This window comes from Diplotaxodon limnothrissa, linkage group LG9 (assembly GCF_057381915.1).
Source record: "Diplotaxodon limnothrissa isolate DT_005_m linkage group LG9, D_limnothrissa_male_GT1.1, whole genome shotgun sequence".
NCBI classification, from domain to species: domain Eukaryota; kingdom Metazoa; phylum Chordata; class Actinopteri; order Cichliformes; family Cichlidae; genus Diplotaxodon; species Diplotaxodon limnothrissa.
This window is the reverse complement of record NC_140604.1, coordinates 31,047,088-31,065,571: the sequence shown is the minus strand read 5'-3', so window position 1 is coordinate 31,065,571 and position 18,484 is coordinate 31,047,088. Positions and strand designations below refer to the sequence as shown.

The following is an 18,484-nucleotide window of genomic DNA, read 5'->3' as shown; positions in this document are numbered from 1 at the left end:
CATTTTATATAAAGTTTTCATAGTTACTAAACAATATATAAAATATAGCACCTAGACTGTGATGGCATAGCATAGGAAAGTATAGAAAGTTCAGTTTTGTTGAGTTATCATGCCATTATTTTGATAAAGATTAAAAATATAGCTTTAGAGCAAAATTATCCTCTTTCAGAGAATGGTACTTTAATTATGCTTTTGCTGCTAACATTTCTATAATTTATTAAGTAATAAGTAATGCAATATATAATCATGTAATGTTGAAAAATTATTCCTATTCTTAGTCCTAATATGAAGACACATTAAAATCAATATAACTGAACTGTGAGTCAGTTTTCAAATGCTTTTGTTTGGCTTTTATTTCTCAGAGAATGTTGCTGATTTTCCAGGAACTTCTCTAGACTGGTCCCTATTTCATCCCATTTAAAAAAAAATCCTGGAAACGCCCGTGAATTTTACACTTAGTATTAAAATTATTTTAAAAAATTAATTTGATAAACTGTTGTTAGACGTGACTTTACCAACACTTACAATTACTTAAAAATTTTAGGTTTCTATTTTCACTTTAGCTGAAAATAAGAGGAAATTGTGACGTCACCCCCTTCATGGGTAGTGTTGAATGATTGGCCACGCCTCTGTGCGCGAGGGAGGCAGGCTGTAACGTGAACGTCAGGGTGGTGAAGTCTGATTGAAGCTACTGAGAGCAGAAACTACAGCAGGAGGAGGAAACACAAGCTATACTTGTGCAAACCTGACAGAGAGCTCCGTGTAAAAATGGCGTACCACAGTCCATACAGAGCCCCCCCACACATCAACGCTCCTCCGGACCAGGGTTTCCTGTGGAATATCTTCCAGAGGTAAGTGCAGGAAAGCCGGGTTGTTTCGCTGCTGTGTGCCTGTCTCTCACTTTGCTTCGAGGTGAAAACTGCTGTCGTGTAATAGCGCGGGAGGAAGAGGGTGAGACTGGGTGGGGGTGACACTAAATATTTCATTGAGAGCTCGCTGTTTTTGTTTGTCGTTGCTCTCATCTATGCATAACTCTTTTTCGGGACAGATTTCCCGGAGTGAAATGACTGATTTTCAGTGTTACAGTTGAGCCTCAGTTGTGGAAGTAGTACTACACAGTACACAGCCTGTAGCTGCTTTATGTCACATCTGGTACTACCTTACATTACTACGCGTCTGCATAGTGCCGCATAGTTGTATTGATGATGTTACATTGTGCCGAAATGAAGTCAAAGTCAGTCAGCTTGCTCAGTGAGAGTTTTCAAACCTGGGTTCAAGGACCTCCGGGAGTCCTTGAAGGGTTTCCCCTCCCCGGTTTATCCTAGCAACGGAATCACAGCTCCATTCAAAATGTTTTATTTATGTCTCCAGTGAAAACCATCTTCCACCAACACTTGAGTCTGAAGAAGTCATATAGAAATGATATAATATTCTAAAAAAGCTGGATATGACTAACTGGATCTATTTAAAACACATTGGAGAGCTTATTTCCCAAAAAAACATTGTTTTATGTTGGATTTTTGGATGTTCCCCCCCCTCCCATATTTGGATGTTAAAGTGTCAGCCACTGATAGTCATCAGTTTCAGCACAGCCTGAGTCAAAAGCGTGTCAGCAGCCAAGAAGGTCATAGAGTAGTAGGCAGAGATGGAAATGTTCATATGCCTTGGCCCCTGGCAATAGTAAGCTATAGAGTTATGTAATACTGCAGAAGATTTTTTTTCTCACATTAGGATGCTGCTGGCATTGCAAGGCTCGAAACACCCTTTAACTAATTATTTATGTATGGTGGAAAAGCTTTAAGGTATCACATGTACACATTTTGCCTCTTTGAGGAGCAGCACCTTCTCGTGGCTGCATGCATCATTGTCATGCCAGGCGTTATTGTGACTATCATAAAAACATACAGTCATCTGTCACATGAGCCATTGCGCTGCCTCATCTGCTGCCCCTCGGTGAATATCTGGCAGAGCTTTGCTGGAATTCCCTCGGTCATGTGGTCAGAGTCAACGGAGCATGTTGACGCAGAAGGCTTTGCAATCCCTTTTACACACACGCACCTACTAACCCATGACTCACCATCCCATTGTTGGACTGCTTTTATATACATGTTTGCTATGATATGACTACATCTGAGTGGATGCGCCACGACAAGATAAGAAAAGTAGGCTATTTGACGTCTGCCTGGCTAGATGCTGAATGAGTCACTCTCTTCCTTTTGTGTGCATGCTCATGGATGGCTATGGTATGACAAAAATGTTTGAATCCTGCATTTCAAGACTCAGACTTGACTGAGTAGCTCCTACTCACCAATTCTCAGCGTTTAATCAAATTACACATTGATTTAATCAAATAACTACTTGGCAGAAACAAATGTACCTGACAAAAGTTGTTACACATGCAGAGCTAACCGTAATTCTTTCTGCGACTTGCTTTATCCTTAGATTAAAAAGGTTTAAAGTAGGAAGAGTAGCAGTGGAATTTTCAAGCTTGGGAGCTACAGCACCAGTGCCTTACTTTTGGACCAGTTATGTGGAAAGTAGGACGGACTTTTGTTCCGCAAGCTATATTCCAGCCTGATTGCCTAATAGGAAACAGTGAAACATGGGAAAATCTGAGCAGAATAACTGACTCAGTCATGGTGTTTTGTCCTTTTCCCCCCCCCTTCTTTTAATATTGTCCCGCTGCAGCTTTTACATAGAAGTTCTGTATTTGACAGTGTGAATATGGAAACACCAGATGGTTAACTGCCTGCCTCTGCAGGCAAGAAGCAGTTTTAATGATGCTTTCAATTTTTTTTCTTTTTTACTGTTGAGGTAACTTCGCCTAAGGCTGGGCGTGTGAGCTTGTAGGAAGAAGACAGGCGGAGCGGGGGGAAAAAGAGAGCTTATACTGTACACACACATACTTCTTTGAGATAATATCTCAGTGTTTGGTAAAGGCTGGGTACCCCCTCTGCCTCCACCAACCCAACCCATCACCACCTTCACAGTGACAAGGCTCTCATTTATGGCAGCATGCTGAGAGCGGTTCCTTCCCCAGCAGGAAGACCAGGCGAGACCGCGTGTTTGTTTTTCTTCATTTAACAGGGGAAATGCACACCGACATATAGCTGATCACCATGCCTCGATGGCTGCAGTCATAGAGTTGCGGCCGCACAAAAACGAGTCACAGCCGGGAGCAGAAACCCAGCACACTTTTTGTTTTTGTTGTTTTGTTTGTTTGGGGGGGTCCTCCCCTCTTCTTCTCTGCTGGTATTCAAACTGTGTTTGTTGAGTGAGCTCTGCGTCAACAGGTTGGGCCTGGCAGGTTGCTAAGGAACAACTGAGTCACTGGATTTTTGACTAAGCTAGATTTCAAAAGTGTAAGGCCTCATATTTGTGCCAGAGTCCAACCTTATAATGTCTCTGCATCTCAAAGAGAGACTTGTGGCAACATTCAAGCAGACTATGATGTGTTTTTGTCCTTTATAGTTATCTATACTATCTAAATGTTCAGCTAAAGATTTGCTCTCAGCTCTGTGTGATGTCACTAAGAGCCGAGTTCCTAATTGATCCTAACATGGTGAGGCTTATGATTTGATGCCTGTTTGTTTGGGTCTCTAACTTTGTAGAGTGAAGAACTATGGTTATCGCATACATTGAATGGTGATTGGCTGAGAGCATCAGCAGAAGCTGAGATCAAAAAAGCTTCAGCGGTCTATCACCAGCTGTTTAACATGTAGACTGCAGGAGTTGTTATAGCAACAAGAACTAATCATTCAAATGGTAATGGATCCCTGCATTGATCAGCTTCTCCATTTTGATCCCAAAGTCTACTTATTATCTCACTCTCTTGGGATATTTTCAAGATGTGATGTGATTGGCTAGAGGTAGCGCTGGTGAATTTGAAATCTGCTTTGATTGGCTGATGTTTGCAACTTCTGGGAATTGAAAAGCTGAACTTTTATCAATGTTTCAGCTCCAAAGTAGTGGGAGGAAAGTGAAGCTGCATAACCTAATTCCCAAGGAGTGAAGGGCAATTGAAGGCTGAAGTGTGCACATGTGAGGGCTTCTTGAGCACAGAAGCCCCACTCACCTGGTGTTTAAACCTTCTGTTTATGAGGGGCAGCCAATCAGAACAAAGTCTTCTAAAAGGGCCAGAGGAAGGGAGCATAATTATGAGATAAATTATGATCTGTGTATCAGGAAAGCTACTCTGGCATAAAGACATAGAAATGACAAAGATTGCTCTCCTTAAAGGTACTGTAAGTGTACATTAATAATTACATCGCATCCCATTCCCTTTCTTTGTTTAAAGTCTGCCAGTGAGTCACCACATCAGTAGCACTTTCCTTCAGTTCTTTCTTTAAATACCTACACAGAGTAGAAATGTACTTAAAGAAGCAGCACTACCTTTGGATGCTTTACTAGCTTTGGTGGCTCCATTAGGGCTAAAACACCTGAATAGTTGGTGAACTGTGACAGTAAATTCAATGACCCTGGTCTATGAAGCTCTTAACCCATTTGCTAACGTTTTAAAGTAGAAATGATCCATAATAATTACATCAATCCTAAGTTTAAAGCCCTTTGATTTGTTGTCACTTCACCTGTAAAACATATTCAAGTAATGAAAACTTAAGTTCTCCAAGATCCAAAGTGACCTGAGAAAACTGGCTCAAACAAAGAGCAGTGCTTTTTGCTTGCTAGTTTCCAGTCAGTTGATTTACTAACTGTATGAGCTGTAACTTCAGGATCTGGGACAAAAAGAGACTAATTTAATTTTCTTGAGTAATTCTGCTTTGTTTTGTGAAGACTTTTCTCTCTCTCTGATATAATTTAATTAAACTGTCAGTGTTGTTGGCAGGAGGCAGCCTGATACATTCTTTTATGTATTGCCAGGTAGTCAAAATAGCATTGCTGTGCACATATGTCAAATATGAGAAATTTTAACTTTTGGTTTCACTATCACTTAAAAGAATCTTCCAAGCAGGCACTATGCTGTGGGCACTAAAAGTTACGAAGCAACAACCTGTTTTAGTTTGCATTCTCAGGACCAACACACACTAACACACACAAACCTTTAGACCTTGTCTGGCTGGTTTCTCTGATCTCTGAGTGTACAAACTGTCTTGTGCACCCTGATCACAGACTTCCATTCATTCTCTGTGCACTGTTGAAACACTAACACATGATCAGCGGGATGAGGTTTCAGTTTTCGAGCGCTGGTGCATGCTGCTTTTGTGTGTTGGGATTGTGTCCTGGTGTGAAGTGGTTAAAGCAGGCGGTATCTAATCTGTGTTTTCCTCCCCAGGGTCGACAAGGACCGGAGTGGAGTGATATCAGACACGGAGCTTCAGCAAGCCTTATCGAACGGTATGGATCAGTGTCTTGGAATTTCTGCCACTACTGTTATTGTCTTTCTTTCCCGTTCTATAAATATCTATATATATCTCACCTCCTTTTCTATGTCAATATATCATTTTTCCCTTTCTTCTTAATTCCCTCTGTTCTTCTTTGCTCCCCTGTGTGTCTCTCTCTTTGTCTCCCATCTCCTCGTTACACACCACTGGTCACTGGCTCACTCTTTGATTTAAGCAACGGCATGTTAAAGCAGAAAAATGGATGGGGATTTTATTTTTATCCCATCGATAGCAGGTGAACCGGATAAAAATGAATGGAGTTTTATTTTTGTCCCAGAACAGAGGAGTAGGTGAAGAGTTTAACGGCGTAGCTCGAGAGAAAATACTTTGATAGTCTTCTGTGTCCCAGCAATGACAGCCAGCGCCACACCGTACAGGATGCTAACTGAAACTGTGGGTGTGGATTTTGTCACACTCTTCAAAAGTTCAAACAAGATGAATGCTCTCACATCATTGTAATAGGAATAAGCACAGACTGCTTATAAAAGATGGAAACTGGCTTTTGTTTTGTTGACGCCAGTAATAATGACCATATTTATACAAAAGCGTGTGAAGTTAACAAATCCATAAACTATAGAAAGCAAAACTGGCACAGGATGTCACATGATGGGTCAAATAGTTCCAATAAAATACTCCAAAAGGCACCAAACCTCAAATAGTTTCTAAAGGTCTTTCTAAAGGCAATGAACACCTGCCATTTATACGAGCTAACACATGCTTTTATACATGGAGATGATCGCTGATGCTGTGCTAAAATGCTTGTGTGGACAGAGATTAAAACATGCTAATACTGACATAGCGTAATAAAGCATTTCTATTTACCTAAGTCACTCTGAAAGCCATTTTATTGTGCTTTCTCTTCTCTCTTGCTCTTGTATAATTAAAAGTGAAGCACAGAGTTTTAAAAGGGGGGAAAATAATGCATAAATCTGCCTCTGGTTAACTATTTAAGCATGTATGCAGTGCAATTAAACAGTAGTATGACAGAATTACATCATAGTTTCTATCCCCTGGTAAACTTGGAGGAATCCTGTGTGGTTCATCAGCAGCTGACGATGTTGACATTTACTCAGCACTTATAGTCTTTTAGCGCGATAATGTGAATTTGCAATGTATTGTAGGTGACTGTTAAGTGAAACCCTTTAGCAGAGTTTTAAAGGTGAGTCAGCTGGAAGCAATTAAATGTCAGCCATGGATAACAACCCCAATCATGCCTGTGCCACATAGGCTAATGGTGGCTTAATTAACTAGTTAGCTACAGCTCATAAACTGCTTAAACTTTTAAACTCTTGCTTTTGTCTTTCATAAAGTTGTTTGTGAGGCTGGGTGACTTTATATAAGGGGTGTGCTTTCTCTCCTGCAGAATGTATTAATCTGATTGAAAACCCAGGGATGTTTCATGAGGCTTACAGCTGCTAGTAATGGAGGCACAGTCCCTCTTAGTCTTGTAGCTCTGCAGGAGGAGCTGCATTCAGACAGGGACGAGGCTTCATTTCCTTAACAAATTAAAAGAAAAGAAACAGAGTGCTTGTTATTCCTCCCCAGCGGTTTCGGGAGAAGCACTGAATAAATGATACGGGTCATCTTCTCTGCTCACATCCTGGAAAATGAAGTCACTTATTATTTGTTTATGTATTTATTTTTTTAGACCAGAACCGTTAGACCAGAAACTGTGGCACAGGGTTGATGTTTGTATATTCATTATAATATAATGTCTTCCCCCATCAAGCTTTTGTTTGATTTGCTCCAGCAGCTTTTCAAAGACTTTTCAGCAGATTACGCTGCCCAGAAACCCATTTTTCTGGGCACTTCAAAAGAGAGAAAGAGGCAAAAAAGAAGTGTGAGAGCCAGCAGCAGCACTGAAAGAAGCTGTTATCGGGCTGCGCAGTGACTCTGGCACAGCATACTGATTAGTGTGTAGTGTGTGTTTGTGCGAGGCAAGCGTGTGTGCGTTGCTCATTTCATCAGATTTTTGGGTTTTTTGCCAAGGGTCAGTGAGTCTCTTCTTGTTTTTTTGGACTCGCTGTTGTGTTTGTGTGCTCCTCGCTGCGTATGCGTGCGGCGAACGGCAGGTTTCCCGGTCCAGTCTCTCCTAGTTCATTAGATTCATTGGGAAATGAAACCGAGCCAGTCAAGCCGAACACGGCGCACTGCATCCTGTCCTGCAGCTTCCTAAAGACAACCCGCCGTTCGACTGTCTGTTGCAGCTCTACTGTCTCTGCATTCTGCTTTTTTGAATCAGTTTCCTGCCATCAACTATGCTTTGTCTACTTATTCTTCTTTACCCCTGTCTCTGAGGAGAGCAGAGAGCATCAAGGTTCAGGAGGGAGGCTGGGCCAGTTAAACTCTTTTATCCTCTGCTGCTGTTTCTGCATCACATACTCTGGTTTTCTTATCGTCCATCAGCGCTCTGCCTACCTGTCTTCTGCACATAGAAAATGATCCGGGCTTCACTTCATATGTTTCTTTTTTCCTTTTGCTTTGTGCAGAAATCTTTTAATCTCCTGCTTTTTTTACATGTATTTTCTTTTTCCAGGTAGAAAAAAGAAATCAGTCGGCTAGAAAAAGGCATTTTAAACATTTTAAACATAGGATTATACAACATCTCCTCTCCTCTTACATTTCTCTTGAGGATATGGTACCAGCTGTTTTCCTGCCATGCCCTCTGTCTCCTTGTCCTCTCTTACTCTGACTTTGTCTCTTTGTCTCTCACCCTTACTTAGACAGACACACAGAGAGGGAAAGTGAAACTATCTTCCCTCCTCTCTCTCTCAGTCCTGGGTGTTACAGGACTGAGAGAGTGATGGCTCTGTGCTGTTGGAAGTGCACGTGCCTGTCTGTTTTGTCCGTATGCCTTTTAGCCGGGCCATTTGCTATAAATATGGATTTTTTTTTTCTGGCCTTGTCTCTTTGCTCAGCAGTAAGCAGATACCCTACCAACTTGCCTCCATGCTCCCCCCACTCTCCTGCTTGAGTTATTTGTGTAAGAGCTCCACTGAAACTGCTGACATGCAGAGCGGGCTTGAGGAACTCAATCAGCAGCCCTTTCCGTTACACTTGTACATATGTACACTTTTGTAAAACCTGAGCTGAGTCAGATGGCATGGATATTACCCAGACAGTGTTAAGCTTTTCAGCATTTCCACCTTCTGGTGAAGGAGCTGCGTCATGCACTGAATATGTTAGATCCAGTCATTTTCTAATGGCGTGAGGCACCGGTGCCATTTTGACTGGATTCCTTCTTATGCGTTTTCCTTATATGTGACCACAAAACACACAGAGCTGACTGTAGCAGTCGCTTTAATTATAATTCTCTTTACTCTGAGCAATGACTTGCTTGGATACTCCTGTTGATAAGCTCCCAGCATACTACATAACTGTACTCTTTGCATGATTTCAAATTGCAAGGTTTGAGCGACTCCCAGAAAAAGCTAAATTGCAATCACGTACATTTATATTAATTCAACGATAATCAAGCAGCTCTGTCCCTTTGCTGCTCTCAAGGTCAAACCTTTACCTGAGTAATACAGGATGTGTGTTTCGGGAGGTTTCAAGTCTGTGTCGCTACTTTGTGAGCTTAACATTTAAAGTGTGTTTGGAAAAGTTCAAATCCGTGTTTGCTTATGTCAGGCGTGTAGGGGACAATCGACTCACTGAACTCCATCACGACCGTTACATGTATGCGTATACACTGCGGTCAGCGCTCTCCGTTTTTCCACTCGCCCGCCTCCCTCCTCACCTCTTATATTCTCTCACTTCTGTCCACCTCGCCACTGGCAGTTCACCAGTGAGAGGGGTCCAGTGTGTGGACAGGACAGAGGGAGTATTGTCCCAGTCTGCCATCAGACGCTCACAAACATCTCAGCCATACTGGCCGCTTCACACTGGGCAGCCGCAGTGTGTCTAGCATACATTGGTGACCTCACAGCTAGCTACTGGTGTGAGGTGTGTGTGCGTGTGCATGCATGCGTGTAGAAGAGCCCGTGCGTCTGGAAAGGTCACAGCTTGTTATCTGCTCTGCCTTTGGGCATTTTACTGCTGGCTCTAATGTTTGAGTAGCATTCACAGCGTTTTAGCTGAATCCATGTTTGAACATCCAATTTCTGCTCACGCCAACAGCTACGTAACACTGTAGTATAGAAATATCAAAGATGCATTTAAAGGAAAATTAGAAACACTGTTTTTGGACTAGTGACAAACTCTTTTAATTATAGTTATAACTTATAATAACAGCCTATAAAAATATCTGAATTTTTTTGCTCCTGAAAATTCCAGTATCCCTCGGTATTTGTTACAGTCAACTTATTACATTTAATAAAATAATTGTTGACATTTTACTCTGGATTAACCGTCAAGCGGCATTTTTCATGATCCTATATCCATATTGGATTCTGACCGGTTTATCGGCAGACTGATATTATCTATACAGGTAACAGCCAGATGCTCTATAAAAGCAGAAGTTGTTGCTGTTTGCTAGTTTGGAGCATGTAAGTGTGTGTTAACACAATGCCACAGTCTTCCTGGGAGGCGTGATGATTTGGCCATGTTTTATAGCCACAGGACCTGGACACCTTACAGAGTTGAGCATGAACTCCTCTGTATACCAAAGTAATCTAGAGTCAAATGTGAGCTTTAGCTGTTGGCCATCTGTCCAACAGCTAAAGCTCACAGTGGATCTAAAACAGAATGACTGAAAAACAAAATCAGCAAGCAGTGACCCGCTCAAAGTCCAGTCAACCTGATTGAAATGCTGTTGCCTTAAGAGAGTTGTGCATAAATGAAGTGAATGATTCGAGTGTTTCTGCAGATTTTTTTTTTTTAAAATTATCTATTAAAAATAGTTTTAGTACTAGTAATACAAACATAAAAACATGAATTATGTTTTTGACTATGAATTGTTGGTGATCAAAGTATTAGGGAGTTTCCAGTTTATCTAAATTGTTGTGTTTAAATGTGCTGTAGCACATAATTCGCTACTATTACTGAAACGAAGAAGTAACAGGCAATCATTTTGTAATGAAGTGTGTGTGTGTGTGTGTGTGTGTGTGTGTGTGCGCGTGTGTGTGTGTGTGTGTTGTTTTTTTTTTGTTTTGTTTTTTTTAAAAGCATCTGTTGCACATTAAGGAAGTATATATAGAGATGACAAACAGAAATGTAGCCCGATTAAAGAAGTATTCCTTTAACATGGTCATAAATGACACCACGCCATTCATTTTAGTCGATGAGAGATGTGGTTTGATGAAAAAAGTACTTGTGAGAAATGGCAGCAAAGAGACATGCTGTAACACTGACCCGCTTCTACAAATTGCCCTCACATCTATATGCTAATAATACTTTATGATTGTTGCTTTAGTTCATTATTTAGTTCGTTTTGGATGAAAGTGGAATATAGATTCTGGCCCAAATCCCAGCATCAGTAAGAGCCTCAGGCCTGTCCCAAAACGGCTCTATCCACAGTCCTAGACGGCCTCAGCCATCAATAAAACAAACTGAGCAAGAGGGAGGAAATGACTAGTGTCCTCTGAAGCACACAGTACTTAGTGTACCAAAATCTTAAAGTTTTGAGGTCCTGAAATTGTTTCAGCTTCATATTATTTATTTAGACGCTTTAATGGGCTTTCCCAAGTAAAATCGAGGTGTGAATAAATCAACAATAAAGCAATTTCTGTGTTATGTTTGATTTGAAACCTTTTTATTTAAATGAGATCCTCTTATCTAAGCTCTTGAGGCTCGCGCTGCAAACCTGCTTACTGCTGTGCTGGCATAGCTGTGGAGGAAAATCAAAAACAAGCAGCACGGTGTGAAAAACGCTCCAGAGTTTTGGCAAGCTGTTGAAATTCTGCAGAGGCTGTTTTAGGATCTGCAAAAAGAGTTTCAGGAAACAACCTTAGGTCAGCAAATGTAGGCAAGAGAGCTCAAGGTACTGCAATGAGAACCAAACTGCAAATGTTTTGTTCACCTCATCTCCTCGGGTCGCTTCTCTTTTGTTATCTCTGCTCCTTTTGTGCGTTTCCTTGCCTCCCCTCGCTTCTCTACATCTTCTCAGACACGCTTCTCTTTATTCCTGGTCCTGAACTGCCAGCCTGCCTGTAATAAAGTGAGGTGGTGTGTCAGCAGCTATTTAGATGGCCTGATAAATCTCACTGTCTTGAGAGTGTGAAGCAGGCTATAAAAGTATAAACACTCACCTGAAGTAAAGACCTATTGCTCTTTTTCGCGCCCACCTATATGACAGGTAGATTCACTTGTAATTGAAGTTTGTCCTCTAGATGAAAAATAATGATGCGTAGCTGGAAAAAAAAAAGACATAAATTGTCATAAAACTCACCCCCGCTTTTTTAAAAAAACTGCAAAAGTCTTGAGCCACCCCTCATTTCTTTGTACTTTGCTGGGAAAATGCGCCAATGGGTGCAATAACAGATATGTAGAGAGAGAGTATTGTAACAAATCTTAAGGTCAATATTTGATATGACCACCTTTAATCTTCTGCACAGATTGAACTGTCTTAGTCAAGCTTTCCTGTCACTTCTTCAGGAACAGTTCTCCAGGCTTCTAAGAGCTCGTCTGCATCAATGCATCAAAGCTCACGGCAAATTTCAGAATGCTGATGTGCTCGTTCTTCTTCATTGCAGCCACCACATTCTCCTTTAACCTCCTAAGACCCGAACTTTTCCACAGCATGCATTTTTAATTTCTCTTTGACATTTAGGCATATTGTGGCCCGATGAATGTAAAAACAAAGAATTACCAGATTTTTTTTTTTTACCTTATTTTTGTTTTTATGAAAAATCAGAGCCACATATGAGGATATTCGTTTAAAATTTTGATAGAACAGTAGCAGTATAATGTCCTTATAAGTGGATATCAGGCCCTTGAAGAGCAAAATTGAGTATTTTGGTCTAAATAACCCAAAATGTTATTTAAACATATGTGGACGCCAGGTCCTAGGAGGTTAAAGCATTACAGACATAATTCACTGTTTGCTTGACTTCTTCATACTTAAACGCACAGACACGCACACATGCACAAAAACTCATAAACATGAAGACACAACATATCTACCTCATCCAGGAGATAAAACTCTGCCCAAGAGTACTTGAGAGTATTTATATATTTTTGCATTTAGTAAAATGTTTACTTAATTTTTTTTTAAATTTATTATGGCACGTAAATACAACGAAAGATTTATACAGTTACTCGATTACCAAAATAATTGGCAGTATGTTTGGGATCACTGTTATGCTTTCTAGATGGTGTTGCGTGATAGGGTAGCTGTGGCTTAGGAGGTAGCGCAGGTCACCTACTGATCGGAAGGTTGGTGGTTCGATCCCAGGCTCCTCCAGTCTGCATGTCAGTAACCCCAAGTTGCTCTCAGTTTAGAGACAGTGCTTGTGAGAATGGGTGTGATTGGGTGAACGTGGCACATTGTACTCCGGGAGAGTAGAAAAGCACCGTATAAGAATCAGTCCATTTACCATAGATCAAAATGTAATGGTTTTTTCTGCATTAATAATTCCAACAATTCCAACTTTATTAAAACAACCCTGCTGACTTAAATAAAGCCCCAAATCATGACAAAGTCTCCACCATGTTTTCCAGATGGCTGTAGACACTCACTGCTGTACCTCTGTCCTGCATTCCTCCAGATAATCATTGTAATTTAAACCAAAATTTCACATTCGTCAGTCAGAGTTGTTTGTTCTGTGTAGACACAACACTGGTTCATCCCTTGATTTAGATCCAATTTTTTAATGATTTACATGTCAGTGTTAAATAAATAAAACCTTCAAAAGCCTGGAGAACTGTTACTGGAGACCACTTTAAAAAAAAAAATCCAAGCAAGCGTGACTCCTTGGGCGCAAAACATAAAGAAATCGGGGGTGGCCTCATAGACATAGGCTGTCTTCACAGCATAAACTTTTGATTTGTCATTGCTGGAGTGGAATTAATCACAGTATTAATGGCTCTGTTCTAATCAAGTGTCCTTTGAGGATGACGGTGTGATAGTGAGTCAGCAGGCACAATAAATCATGTTAATGGCAGACGGTTTGACGTGCCATTAAAGGACAATCACAGTAGATTAGTAACATTTGTGATAGGTGATATCAGGGATTGCTGCTTTCTGCAGGTTTCAGGTCCCTGCCACGGCAACTCAACAGCTGCTGTGAAAAAAAGTGTGTCTGCAAAATCCTTCCCTCTTCACTCATTCACATCTCTCATAATAACGCACATGAGACTACACTAATGATCATCATTTTTCATTATCATCTGCTTGATGGGTTACTATGGTAATTTTCTGATTTATGAAACGTAAAGCGCCGCAGTGTGGGCTTGTTCGCATTGAAAGTCATCTGCCTTACATGGACACTACCAATGTATTTCATGCACAGTGCACATATAATCATAATAACAGTGGCAGGAAGTACATTTTATAGATAGTACAGTCAAGTATGTCTACAGTACTGTTATGTTTGGTCAAATGAAGCCGGGCGTTGCATTTCAGTTATCGTCTCGAGATAATGAACTCATTAAAAAGCAGTAAAATCAGATTCTTTCTTGGGTATGTCGTGATCTTAGGAAATAAATACAGGCCCCGCTAAAATGCTAATCTTGTGAAAATGTTTAATTAAGCTCCGATAGCAAGAAGAGTGTTTATTTTCTGTTTATTGTGATGATGCCAATTTTAACTGCAGTTCCACACAGTTGGTGTTAAAAAACAAAAAATCCCACGGCTGCTGTGGCTCTTACAAAACTCTACTGCACTCCCTAAAGATTTATTATATCATTACTGCTACCTCAGCTCTGTTATCATTATATCAGTTTCTTTGGGGCATTTAGCAGCTGGATGTTGCTGCAGGTCTTGGTGTATTTTTAACCAGCGCTCCTCTGTTTCACAGGCACGTGGACTCCTTTCAACCCAGTGACCGTCCGCTCCATTATATGTAAGTGACCAGTGACGGTGAGACAACCAACTTCCACACACTGCCTCTTGTTCTGGAAATATTCAGGTTGTTTATCTGCCTCCATGCCATGACAACCAGATTAGTTCATTAAACAGCGAGCAATCTGAAGACACAAACAAGCCTCTGCTGTTCTCCTGCTTTAGTGGAAACCTGCAGCCATCAATAAAACCAGGAAGAGGGGAATATCTGCAAGGAAATTGAAAAGCTGGTCCTAAAGGGCAGCTGAGAGTTTCCTAAGACTTCAAATATTGATCTGTTGACTCTTTTATAATATACAGCTGAGGTTAAAAACTGTAAACTTTGCAGTGTAGTTGATCTTTTAAACACACTGACTCTGAATCACACTGTACTAAACGATTCTTTTGTACTTTCTGTACACGAATGGCTGTGGCTTATTTATTTTTAAACTCCAAGACCAGAAGTATGTTAAAAAATGTCTGTCCCTGGGTCTCGCATGTACTTTGCACTCTCCGTTTGTTGTGCGACTTCCAAAGTAAATCCGTATAATTCCATCGCCTCTCCTTTCCACTGCACCATGCGCAGTAAATCCATTGTTTAGTACTCCCACAGCAAGAAGCATATCCTGTGATAACACTCCCTTTGTTGGGAGGTAATTGGATTGAAGCGCATGGGGGTGAGGAGTGGAGTACTGGTGGGGGGGATCAAGCTGTTTTCTTTCGCTGTCTTATGAGGCAGGAGTTAGTCAAGTGTGAGTCTTGCTGTCCCACACTGTTAATTCTGCTGTTCCCTGATAGCCCTGCAAAGATGTATGCGGTGCCGTACTCACTCTCGTGTCCTTAAAACTGTCCCAACCACATTTAATGTCCAGAATGTCTACCAGTGTGCGTGCATATGCATATATGTTGTCAGTACCGGTGCATTTAATATGCGTTATATTCTACTTCAGCCATGTTCGACAGAGAAAATAAAGGCGGGGTGAACTTCAACGAGTTTGCCGGTGTGTGGAAGTACATCACGGACTGGCAGAACATCTTCAGGAACTACGACAGGGACAACTCCGGCTTCATCGATAAACAAGAGCTTAAGCAGGCACTGACTGGATTCGGTGAGCAACAAAGTATGCTTGTGTACTAAAATTTAGGGTGCTGGTGGAGGGCTCGATGGTCTCTAGGCTGTTTCTACACGGTCAGTGTTTTTGTCTTTTCAGTTTTCTGTGTGTGTGTTTTAGATACAGCAGCTAGACACCAAATGAGTATATTTTAATCCTACTTTTTTTTACTAACCACCACATATACAAATGCTTTCAATTCATATATTTTGACAAATGTTAATTTGCGACTTTAAATTGGCCTGTAAAAAGCCAGAAAAAGTTGGGGTGCTTTGCAAACTAAATTCAACAGGAAGTGCTACAGACAACTAATAAAGTGTTGAACATTTGAGATTTGGCTGTTTGTTAGCAGGCAGGTCAGTTTATCACCTTGACATAGTGTTGGAGTAAGTACAAAATGTTGTTTGGCCTTTCTTGATAAGACGTCATCTGGGCGACGGCACCTGACTCCAAAGCCAGCATTAATGGTGTTTCCACTGCCTCCAACTGTGCAGAAAACATGCCGAATAGTTCCAGTTCTCCGTGATCTGACGAAGGGAGAACACAAAACATAATCGTTACTCAAACTACAGCAAGACAGTTTTATCTGCTGAGTCCATTTTAAACGAGTTTAGAGCCACAGAAGGGAGCAGCAGCATCTTGTGGACTTTCTCTGCATTCAGTGGTGGAGTTTAAGTTGCATTGTTTTGAATGCATTGCTGCCCGAAGGCCTGAAGATCATTGCCATTCACTGTTGGTTTTCAGCCTTGTCTGCTGTGTGCATATATTAAAGGATTTTTTGAACAGCAGATAGTATTACCTGCTTTGTACTTATACAATAAGAAATACGGCTATTAGACTGTGTGTCTATGCTGTCTTTACACTGTTAAGACTGTCGTGTTGCTCATTAACCTGATGAGTTGCTCATTGGTGCTGTTTAAGCATTATGCAGCTTTTTTCAGTCTCATTTTTCTCCAACTTTTATGAAACAATTTTCTTTCACCAAATTGAGCAGATGTGTTTTGTCAGTATTAAAATCAATTTAAATAATTTACTAATCAGCAGTAAAGTGACCAAATTAATAAATAAAAAAAGAACCTGTGAATGAAATGAGAGTGAAATCTGCCTGTGGGCTACGTTTGTGGTCAATGAAAAAGAAAGATTTCTTCGAAATAGCTGTTTTACTTTGCATGTTTTTGGTGTTTCTTTGTGTTTCCGTATTTTCTAAATCTGCTTCACGAGACTCCTGAAGATCAGAAGACACAGAGGCTCATATTCACTGTATTGTTTTCACTGGCAGTGGCAGGAGCGTCTCAGTAAAGCAGATGTACAGTATCACACTGATGGCGGCTGTCCCGTGAATGCCTTAATCTGACCGTATCATAACATGTCTCGAGTACAGCCACAACTTGTTCTTCTGCCCAAGCCAGTCTGCGTTCATTCCACCCAGCCTGGAGCTCTGCCACAGTCAATTTGCATATGTCATGGTTCACTTAAAAGTCATTACCTGGCCAGGAGCCTCGTGTATGTAGAGGCTGTCATGCCCTCAGTGGCTCCAGGAGCTTCTCACAGTCTCAAGGTCCAGGATACAAATTAAGGGGTGGGGAAAGAAATCGACACAGCATAGCATCCTGATAGTTTGTGTGGCAATATCGTATCGATATAGAGACATCCAATATCAATACTTTATTATTCAGTGACAATGTTGCTGTGCTAAACTGTTTCATTTTGTAGCACAGAAATAACTGAAATGAGCTGTATCTTATTGGATAAAACAGATACTGAGAAAGCTGTACTTTGAGGACATAGCTTGCAATTAAAAAAGGTAATAAATCGCAGTAAATGTTTTTGTGATAGCATTTTGCAAAAGTAAAGAAAACAAATCCCAATCGTATGATGTTGCAGGGTGCGTGGTGATTCCCACCTCAACAAAGACCCAGAGGTGAACGTCCAGCATCTGCCATAGCAGAGTTTAGACCAGAAATCAAATGCATTATAAATCATCCTTTATCAGAAAACAAACTGAGTGGGTGAATGTGTAGGACAGCTTTGAAATGACGGCTGTGTTACTGTTGTGTGCAGGCTATCGTCTATCGGACCAGTTCTACGGCACACTGATAGAGAAGTTCGACCGCCAGAGGAAGGGACAGGTGGCCTTCGATGACTTCATCCAGTGCTGTATTGTACTGCAGGTAACAGAGTCGCACTGACTGTAGTGTGCATGTAAAAGACTTGAAGTGGACTTTCAATCATGTATTTTTATGAGCCAGTTTCTTCCTTCTCAGTAATTTCATGCAGCTATAGAAGAGGCTGCTAAGTGTGACAAAAAGCCTAAAGAAGTAAATGGTATTAATAATAATGAGATAATGCTTCTGGCTAATCTGCAGTAAATCCTTTTTCTGTGCTTTTGCAGAGGTTGACTGATGTTTTCAGGCGATATGATACGGATCAGGACGGCTGGATCCAGGTTTCATATGAACAGTATCTTTCCATGGTCTTCAATATAGTATAATATACACGGCTCACCACAGAAGAGCACAACTGGACACAACTGTGCCAAAGCTACCGGCACCTCCCGGAAGTCTGCCATGATGGACGCTGCAAGATTTTTTTTAATTTTTAATGCCTTGCTGTTGTTTTTTGTTTTGTTTTTTTTGGGTTTTTTTTTTTTTTGGGGGGGGGGTTCACTTTTATTTATAAAGTTAACAACACAATTTTTTCTGTTTATTTTCCAAATCATTTATCTGGAAGTATAACTCAAATGCTTGATATAATTAAAAAAAAAAATCTTGTAGTGTTTTTGTTTGTTGACCAATCTGAACATTGTCTGTGTCGGCGACTCCGTGTGGGGGAACATTATGGACGCATCTGTCTTTCTGTCTGTCTGTTAATGTTGACATTAAATGTCTTAACTTTAATTGATTACATTAAAAAAAGAAAAGAAAAAAAGATCAGTCGAGAGTGAAATAATGCATTGTAAATACGATTTCAAATGCATTGCATGCTTTTCAGGGAAATTTCACCCCACAGTTGAAGCATGCTTTCCCTTTCTCTTGACTTTTTCCTCAGCCCTA

The 18,484-nt window shown here is 40.8% G+C and overlaps 1 protein-coding gene across 1 annotated transcript; it reads left to right on the top strand.

The window, feature by feature from the left end:
* Positions 1 to 699: 699 nt before the first annotated feature.
* pdcd6 (programmed cell death 6) lies at positions 700 to 18,062 on the top strand. The gene is made up of 6 exons (XM_085362507.1): positions 700 to 851; positions 5,291 to 5,352; positions 14,297 to 14,341; positions 15,270 to 15,428; positions 17,493 to 17,602; positions 17,824 to 18,062. The coding sequence occupies exons 1-6, from the start codon at positions 769 to 771 to the stop codon at positions 17,920 to 17,922; spliced, it is 558 nt and encodes a 185-aa protein (XP_085218633.1). The 5' UTR covers positions 700 to 768; the 3' UTR covers positions 17,923 to 18,062.
* Positions 18,063 to 18,484: the final 422 nt, after the last annotated feature.